The sequence below is a fragment of the Apodemus sylvaticus genome, chromosome 3, assembly GCF_947179515.1.
Source record: "Apodemus sylvaticus chromosome 3, mApoSyl1.1, whole genome shotgun sequence".
Classification (NCBI taxonomy): domain Eukaryota; kingdom Metazoa; phylum Chordata; class Mammalia; order Rodentia; family Muridae; genus Apodemus; species Apodemus sylvaticus.
This window is the reverse complement of record NC_067474.1, coordinates 5,204,546-5,213,925: the sequence shown is the minus strand read 5'-3', so window position 1 is coordinate 5,213,925 and position 9,380 is coordinate 5,204,546. Positions and strand designations below refer to the sequence as shown.

At 44.7% G+C, this 9,380-nt stretch overlaps 1 protein-coding gene across 8 annotated transcripts in view; it reads right to left on the bottom strand.

Moving 5' to 3' along the window:
- Positions 1-1,755: 1,755 nt before the first annotated feature.
- The window catches only part of Stau2 (staufen double-stranded RNA binding protein 2), a 274,556-nt gene continuing 266,931 nt past the window's right edge, over positions 1,756-9,380 (bottom strand). For all 8 annotated transcript variants that reach the window (XM_052175921.1, XM_052175917.1, XM_052175919.1 and 5 more), the window contains 2 exons: positions 3,937-4,025; positions 1,756-2,838 (listed from right to left, as the gene is read on the bottom strand). In XM_052175921.1, the coding sequence (XP_052031881.1) occupies positions 2,745-2,838; positions 3,937-4,025 (183 nt within the window). In that variant the 3' untranslated portion in view covers positions 1,756-2,744. The remainder of the gene's footprint in view (positions 2,839-3,936; positions 4,026-9,380) is intronic.

The following is a 9,380-nucleotide window of genomic DNA, read 5'->3' as shown; positions in this document are numbered from 1 at the left end:
CTGCCTGTCTCTGCCTCCTGTGTGTGTGTGTGTGTGTGTGTGTGTGTGTGTGTGTGAGAGAGAGAGAGAGAGAGAGAGAGAGAGGGAGAGAGAGAGAGAGAGAGATGCTACTCCATCCAACCTTTCCATGGGGGCTGGTGATCAGAACTTGGGTCTTCACTAGCCCCCAAGATTAAAATTTTCAGAATCTTTCACTCCATGGTGTACAACATTGGTTAAAATTTCAAGAGGGGGAGAGGATCATAACTGAGAACGTGTTCTGGGGAGAAGGATGCCAGACAGCTTCTTAGAGGGGTTACCCTGAGAAAGGGGAGGCCTGTCTGTCATGGCCTGATGGGTGGTGTCTCACCATTGATCTTTGGCAAGTAGTAGTGGAAAAGATAGTCAGAGTTCCAGAACGCACTATTGTATTTCCAATTAAAATGTGAAAACAAACCTTTTTCATGAAGCACATTGGCCTCAGCCCTAGGAAGTGACTACACAGCTCTGTGCTGATTGAGACAAGCTGAAAGCAGACACTGTAACTGATAGAGGAGATAAGTCAATCTGTGTCCTGTAAAGAATAATGAGTTCCATTTTTCATCAAAAAGATCTCCTTGTGCTGAAGAAACATTCTTTCAATAAATCTACTTAATGGTTTCCCCTCTAATGATCTATAACGTCGGCTGTGGAGCCCAGCCACTGCAAGAGGGCCTTGCCTGGCCACCCATCATTTACTGGTAATTCAACAGGAAAAAAAAGGAAAAGAAAAAAAGGCAGAAGAAGCAGAAGCTGTTCAGATTACTGTTCCATGAATACTCCGGTGCCTTTCTGTGCAGTTCTAGAAGGTAGGGATGCAGGATTTTGGATGAGGAACCAACATTTATGCAAATGTCCAGTCTCCCGCCATCGCTGCCGCTCTGTGGGCTTTGAGTGATTCGGCTTCCCGGGCAGCCCAGGTTAAATGCTTCAGATACCGAGTGGTGACAACTGAGGACCTTTGTGTCTCTTGAGCGTCCCACCTTCCCACAGACATGCCCAGCTCTCTGATGCTGTAGAAGATTGTGGTGTTTATTGTGCATGGCTTCAGAAGCCCCGCAGGAAGTGGGCTTTCTCCTCATCCAGGTGCCGCAGCCTCAGGTGGCTGAGTCCTTGCCTAAGCAAGGGCCCTCATCCTGCCAAGAGAATGAATGAGTTAGGAGCCCCTGTGCCCTCGATTACTCAGCAGGACTGTGCCTAGACAAACATACTGAGAACCCCAACTCTACAAATGTGTTGTTCTTTTCACTGGGACCCAGCCTTATGTAACCAAGATTATTTCCTCCAAGGGCACCCAGCCCTCCCAGTACCGCTGGATTTCCCCACATGGGAGTCATTAACCCTGGAGTTAGTTCCTTATGGCCCTGTGTGTTTATTCTCCAGTCGTGTGAGTCAGCCGGATTGAGATGTGTAGTGGCTTTGCTTTTGAAATCTTACACAATTCTATTCCTATTGTCAGGTTGGGCTGAGCAGCTAGACTGCAGAGTGTTTTCCCATTGCACAATGTTTGCAAATCAATAAGGAGAAAGCCTGACCGATGAGGTGACAGGGGCTGACCAGACCAGGCCCTCCTCAGGCCCCAGTCACCCAGGAGGACGCCTGCAGTTTCGCAGATACAGTCACTTTAAATTCCGTGGCTGGGCAGGACAGTGAGGCTGGGTGGTGACCTTCCCCACAGATTTCTCAGTGCTGACATTTAAAAAGGCGGGAGTAAGGGAATGAAGGAACAACAACTCATACAGAAACAGACCAAAATCTTTACTGCATCTGCCCCACGCTGGATTCCAACATGCTGGTCCAGAGCGTGGTTGGCTAGAAGTTTCTCCAACAGGCTTCCCTTCCCCACCATGTACAGTATTTATCTTGATCCTACTCACTGTCCCAAGTCCAGAGGCAGTTACTAAAGACACTCGATGCAAACGGTGAGTAGCAGCAGCACACAGATAGGGGTGGGCACAAGTTCCTTGACAGAGTAGACTCCTGGAGCAACGGACAGAGGCCAGACGTCCCTTGATGGCTGATGGCGTCCTATAACGCAAAACCCACAACTGCTCCGTTTGGTTTCATTTTGTCTTTTTAAAAGTCCTGAAATATATGGAAACTACTCGTTCCTAGTATTATTTATATTTAAATCAGTTATCGGACCTGATTTAAAAATTATTTGCTTACATCTTTGTGCTATGCACCTTAAAGTAATTTGTGTGTGTGTGTGCAAGATGAAGGTTACAAATATCTGCATAAAAAGAGAAACTGTGAGACTATATGAAGACAAGCATCACATTCCACAGCACATCATTGGTTAATTTCTGAATTGTCAAGCATTATTTCAAACAAGAGAGACTAGAACAACACACTTGCCACGACAAAGCAATTGCAAGGACAGAATCAAACCCAACTTCTTTATGAGTCATTTTAAAACTGTAGCCTTGTTTCGAACACTTTTCATTAATTGTTATTTTTAAGCTCCAGTAGTGGATCAGATTTCTGCTGCCTCTGGGCAAGTGAGTTATGATCTGATCTCAAGTTCCAAGGGAAATGCTCAAAGTTTTATTTTCCCCCAGTTGAATAAACAGAACCATGTACACTATCTCCTGTGTTAGAATAGTGTTGTCTTCACATAAGACTCAGATAATGGTATTAGTCATTCATTTCCTAGAACACAGACACCCTCGTGCGTGCTGACAGGTTTATGTGGACTCAGTGGCAGCCGTGGGTTCCGGGAGCTGCTAGATGGCCGACTTTGATTTCTTGCAGTCCTGAGTGATGGAGCCCGGCGTGGCCTGGTTACTGTCTGCTTTCTCCCTCAGATGCTTGGCTTGTCTGAAAGATTAATACATTAACAAGAGCTGAGGTCTGAGCTGCACATCTTCAGACATGTTTATTAGCAGATGGCACACAGGATTCAAAGGTCACCACAAAAGTGACATTTTAAAGTGAAACAACAATATTTATGCTCAGATGGTCTGCTGATGAGATCATGTGGAAACGGTTTTGATTAAATTAGCTTATAAATGTTTGCCAATCTATAGGCAACCTAAACTGCCATCCCTGTTTACCAAATGTCTTCTTTTCACACTCTTCTTATCTTTTAATATAAATGGCCAAATGTGTTTTGCTTTGTGCTTTTTTTTTGATATGTTCATTTAACTGCAGACTCAACATATCTGCCCTTTCCTTCCTATTTCTATGTTTTAATTTTAATTCTGATGGAATCTTCTGTGTGCTCTGAGATTACACCAGCTATTATTATTGCTTTGAAGATGTTTAGACTCTATACTGTAAATATAACTGACTTTCTACTTTGCTAATATGAATTGGGTCTCTAAGGAAACCCAAAACTCAGTTCCTTCCTTAGCAACTTACAGTCAAATCTCCTAAAAAGCTCGAAGCTAGTGTTGAGGGGCAATGATTACATTTGCATGTTTGCTGAGTCCCTGGCACTCCTCTCTCTGTGGCATATGTGCTAATGTCCCACACAACAAAATAAAAAAACCAAATGCAGGAAAAACGGGCAGGGGCCATTCCAACCCCGTTCGGACCTCTCTCAGTTGCTCAATGAAATGTAGTGCAATTTTTTTTGGTTCAAAAACTGAATTGTGAGAGAATGCTTGGCAGTATGCAGTGAGGATGGCCCTCCGTCAGCTCTGAGCTGTCTACAGTCCGCAGAACTGTCCTGATTTCCCTCCATGGCATTAAAATGCAGACACAATGGCCAATTCACAGCTTAGAACAGCCACATTGTAGAAAAGTTGATTATGACTGTATACATGCTTTTCATTCATCTGTATTTAACTGAGGTATGAAGAATTCTGTAAGATTTAGATGTTACTCTATGGTTTTTTTTTAAACCATACAGTTATCATGTGTCATGTTTTGTATAGATACAAAAGAAAAACCACTGAACAGGGATTTACTCACTTTTCAAGAGACCCCTTTTCAACATTCACCGCCCCGTCAATTGATTCCAGTCCTTGTTCAGAAAACTGTTTCAAGGCACTTAAGGCTGCCTGGAAGGGAGAACAAGAGGAGAGCCGGTCACTGAGCTTTGCAAGGTGAACATGTGACTGTAAAAGAAAGCCAGGACACAAACTAACATTTTCTGTGCTCTTAAGGCGTACGTGTGCTGGATGCACGTGCATGGCAGCGTGTGTGCACAGGTATGCTCTGGCTCCTGTACCCAGAGCCCCCAACTCAGGGCGTGGGGAAGAACTCAACAGTGCCGTCCCTTTTCCTTCAGCACAACTCTGCATGATCATGAAGTTCTGTCTACTAATACAGAAACTTTAAATGCTCCTTCCATGACGACTCTGCCTAGCTGCTTCTCACAGGGTTGAGACTCTGACATTTTCTTCACCGAAACGCAAGGACACTGCATTTCCTACTTTCAGTTCTTTTTTTCAAAATGTGGCTCCAACCAAGCTACAGAACGGGGCCCAGGAATCACACACAGCCTATAGGGTGCGCTGAGTGGAGAGGGAAAGTCAGACCCCCGTTCCCATGGGCTCTGGGGAAGGAGTGCTGGCCTAGAGAGCCTCCAGAGGTGTGGAGAGGCCCGCCCGCCCGCCCGCCCACACAGGCCAGGCGTGGGATGCTGGAGGTGTTGACAGGCTGGTGGAGCCTGGCTGGAGAGCTGGCTGGAGAGCTGAGAGGCACCAAAAATGCAATGCTGATAAGATCTACATAACTTGTTGACACTCTTGTGCACGTTCCAAATTGTTAATTCTTTGAGTAAGAATTTGGTTCCTCTTCCCCTCCCCCACTGTGCCTCCTAAACCCCATCAGAAGGGTTTTGTTGAGCCTGCAATAGGTGTTAGCTGGCCAGGATGTCTGAACCTTGGCGAGGCCTGCTGCTTCACACTTGGGGTATCTGGGTTTTCTCAGCTGCCTTTGAAAAAGGAGCTCGCTCAGTTCATGCAGTTTCCCAAATAGCTGATTAGGCACATGAGTTCTTTGAAATTTCTTTATGTAGAAATTATCTGGGATGGGTTAATTTTAAATTAATGGGCTGGGATTTTGGGAGTGGAATACAGTTTTAGGTTTGAAGGGACTGAGCAGGTAACCTCCACAGTTCCCTGACTCCTCTGTCCACCCATGTCACCTACGACGTCTTACATTGACACCCATGTCACCTACGACATCTTACGTTGACACCCATGTCACCTACGATGTCTTACATTGCTGTGGGATGTCTGCTGTAACTGCTCGGCAAAATCACTGTATAAGTTCAAATTGAAAAATCCATACTAGGATCCTATTTATTTTATTCTGTTTTTTGAGACAGAGGATCATGTAGACTAGGCTAGTCTCAAGCGCCGTACGTAGCCAGACAACTTTGAAGCTCTGGTTTTCTTGCCTATACCTGACAATGCTGGCATTACAGGCGAGCATGCGCCCCTGGGCCGGACTGCCTTCTGAGTGTGGACAAATGCGTGGTGGCAGGCACTCACCAGGACAGTAGCACACTGGGAATGATACTGCTCTGAAGATCCTGCGGCCTGCCTATTTATCCCTGTCTCTCTCCCTCTCTGACAGCTCTCGTTTTCTTTTCCTGCCTTCACCTTTTCCAGAACGCCATGGGGTTGAAACACTCGACTCTGCAGCTGCTTCAGGCTTTCCCATTTCTTTTCAATGCTCACTTCTCTTTAAAGCTGGGTTCCGCCCCACTGCGTGCGCACACCACAGTTTATTTTACCCCTTCACCTTGGAGAGGCATCTTGATTGTTCCTAGTTTAGGAAGATTGTGAGTAAAATCTCCATAAATGTCTGTGAAGGTTTTAACATTAGAAATTTAATTTAATATCAAAGAACTTAAATATTTGTCTCCCTTCTTTTTAGTCTGTCTCTTTTGTTTTGTATGTCACAATTTCAATATGCAACCAAAACAGGTAGTTTTCCATTCCAACAAAAGTGTTTCAGGAGCTTCAAGTCTATAAGCCTTTCCATATGGGCCAACCTCTCTTCTGAGCAAATAGGCTGGTTACCATTTTTTTTTCCTATCAGAAATTTAATACATTTTGAATTAAAACATAATTACATCCCTTTCCCTTTTTCTTCTCTCTCGCCAGTCCCTCCCAAGTCCCCTCCCTCCAACTCGTTTGGTACCCCACTTTCAAGTTGATATCCTTTTTCTTTGACTATTATTGTTTATATATACATATATATATATATATACATATACATATATGTGCATGTGTATAAATACATAAATTCAATCTGCTGAGTATTTGCTGTCAGCTACTATCATCTCTCTGTTCCATGCTTCCTTCTAGTAAAATACCTGTGCACCATTTCAATAGTTTCTACATTATAAATTGTTTGACTATTTTAGGCCTAAAACGATGTTGTTTTTGTTATTGTTGTGGTTTTGTTTTTATTTGTTTGTCTGAGATAGGGTCTTAGATAGCTCAGGCTAGCTCTCCAACCTGTGATGTACTCTGAACCTACTCTGAACATTTTATTCTTCCTGTTACCACCTTCCAAGTGCTGGTTTATGGGTGCATATCATCTTGCCAGAATACATTAAGTTTTAGAGAATTTAGAATGGATTTCTGTGGTGGTTTGAAGAGGAATGGCCCCCACAGACTCACATATGTGAATGCTTGGCCCATAGGGAGTGGCACTATTAGAAGATGTGACCTTATTGAAAGAAATGTGTTGCTGTGGAGGCAGGCTTTACATATGTATATGTGTATATATATATATATGTGTGTGTGTGTGTGTGCATGTGTGTATTCATATATATATATACATATATATATATATATGTATGTATATATATATATATTCAACCTCTGCTCAGTGTGGGATCCAGTCTCTCTGGGCTGCCTTTCATCAAGATGTAGAACACAGGGCTCCTCCAGCGCCATGTCTGCCTGCACAATGCGTGCTTCCCACCATGATGATAATGGACTGAACCTCTGACCCTGAAAGCCAGCCCCAATTAAATATTGTCCTTTGTAAGAGTTGCCGTGGTCACAGGTCACAGTATCTCTTCACAGTAATAAAACCTAAACTAAGACACCTTCTCCTCTGCCCCAGGTGAGGTTGTGCTTAGGCAACAGTGGGAGAAAGGTGTCTCCTCAGATGCTCTGCCTCCCCCTAACCCCTACTGCAGAGCGCTACGGATCAGATGAGCATTTGATGTTGCGGCTTCAAAGCCCCAGCTTATCTAGAGTTGGTTCGTCGTCGTCATCTACTTTCCCTATTGCGTGTGGAGTGACATGTGGCTGCTTTCAGAACTTAAACTCACACAGTAGAGACTCAGATTTAGACAGTTCTTTCCCTGCCCCGAGGACAGAGACATCTACACAGGAACCTGGCAGTCTGGACTAGGAGACCTTTGGCGTCCCATGGAACGCTAAGCACAATCTCGTGGGTGCGTGCTCCGTCCTCAGCTTGTTCCATTACTCTGAACTTCGTTATGTCCCCTGCATGCAAAGGGGCGCAGAGAACCAGTCCCACGCTACCATGTTCCAAAGACAAAGTCACGTCAAATTTAAAACGCCCGACCTTGTGGACTCATCTGATGAGTGCAGAGGAATTTGTAGATGCGAGACTTTTGAACAATGATCAGATACCTTGCTCAGATCTGTTAATTAGGTACATTACTGTCAAGAATGCTAATTTTTATCATTTCCTACAGATGAATGATAGACAATCCATTGCATGCCAGGGAATTTTAAGGTGCAATGTGATCTTGCTGCACGAAACTCCTAAGAGTGCCTGGCTGGTCCTGCTCTACTCACAAGGACAACACAACATACAAATACAAATTTGTATACTTTTGTTTTGGTCAGTATTGGGAATAAACCCTGACCCTCACTATGTTCTACCTAGTTCTTATGAAAAACATCACGGACAGACTAGCTATAGCCTGTTTTCATTATTTGCTCTGGGAACACTTGACTCCATGTAGTCTGGACCCAGGAACCACACAACCTGCTTCTGTAAGGCTAGGACCAAGGAATCTCCCTTTCTCACCAGCAGAGAGATACAGGGGAAGTGAAGGCCAGGGCTTGGAGAGCAGGTTTTGTGCTTTAGCACTTGCAAAATCTTCCAGATGATGTTATCCTTATGTCATTTAGTTCTACTGCACCCTGTCGTCACTTCAAAAATGTCCTGCAGGCTGGAATGGTGGTGTGATCACCACCACCCCACAAACGGTCTTTCAGGGCTCTTGCGTGACTGCCTCTCTCCTCAGGTATGCTCCACGGCTTCCTAGTAACATTTCTTATCTCACCAATGAGCTCATTCAGCCCACAGCTGACTGATAGCCCAGAACACAATAGCTTATAAGTATGAGAGGATTTCTTTCTGATTTACAAAGGGCAAAGGTGGCAACTTATCTTAGTCTGGGTAAACAGTAAGAGCTACCATTTGATGAACATCATTATTAGGCTGCAGTCATGGGATGGGACCTTTTCCCTGCAGCACCTCAGGTCCTATCACAGCCACGAAGCTTACCCATGAGCAGACAGAAGCCCAAAGAATTCAGGAGCTGGTTCAGTCATTCTGCTGGTAAGTGTAGCAATCTCAACCACACCACGCTCTCAGCCACATTACTGAACTTGAGACTTATTATTCAGGTCACAGCCAGCATTGCTCCTTTACGTACGATTGCCCGGCACCCTTTGACCTTCTGCTCTGTGTTCACTCTCCCCACTGCTTCTCACAGTAGCTACCTAAGCAGAATGCATACTTATTTCCAATTCATAAAGAAGAAATGTATTATCCTGTGGCTATTCCACAGTCCTCCTGCAGTCCCTAGGTTCCTTTCCAAAGCTGTACTCAACATCTCTGCATTCTTCACAGTTTGAGATGACCTCAAATGCCAAATGCCCACAGTCCTTATTTTGGCATTGACAGTTACCCAGGGACCACAAATGAAATGACTTAATTCTCCATTTCTTACCATTGTGAAGGTAAGAAATCCTGCTGCAGTCACTGAGCCCCTTTCCTCATTTTTCAGAAAAACAAACAAGCAAATATCTCCATTTCTTACCTCTGCCTGCCTGCGAGAGGGAGAGAGCAGCTTGGGGCCTTGCTGGACTTGTGGGATACAGAAGACTGCATTACTAAGAGGTCAGGTTACGACGGAGAACAGATGAAGGTTGGCGGCTCTGCGCAGGCAGCCAGGCTCTGGTCCTGCTCAGGGCGGCAGAGTCGCGCCTCTTCTTACAGACTCTCACTGAGCACCCTCAAAGCTGCTGCTTCTCCCGTTTCTGTGCCATTCTCTGTGGGAGCTGAGCAGGGTTTCCCGACATCCTCTTCACTTTTGTTTAATTTATGTATTTGTTTCCTTTTGAGATAGCACCTCACCATTTGACCCAAGGTAGACGGAAACTATCAATCTAGCCCCAGAT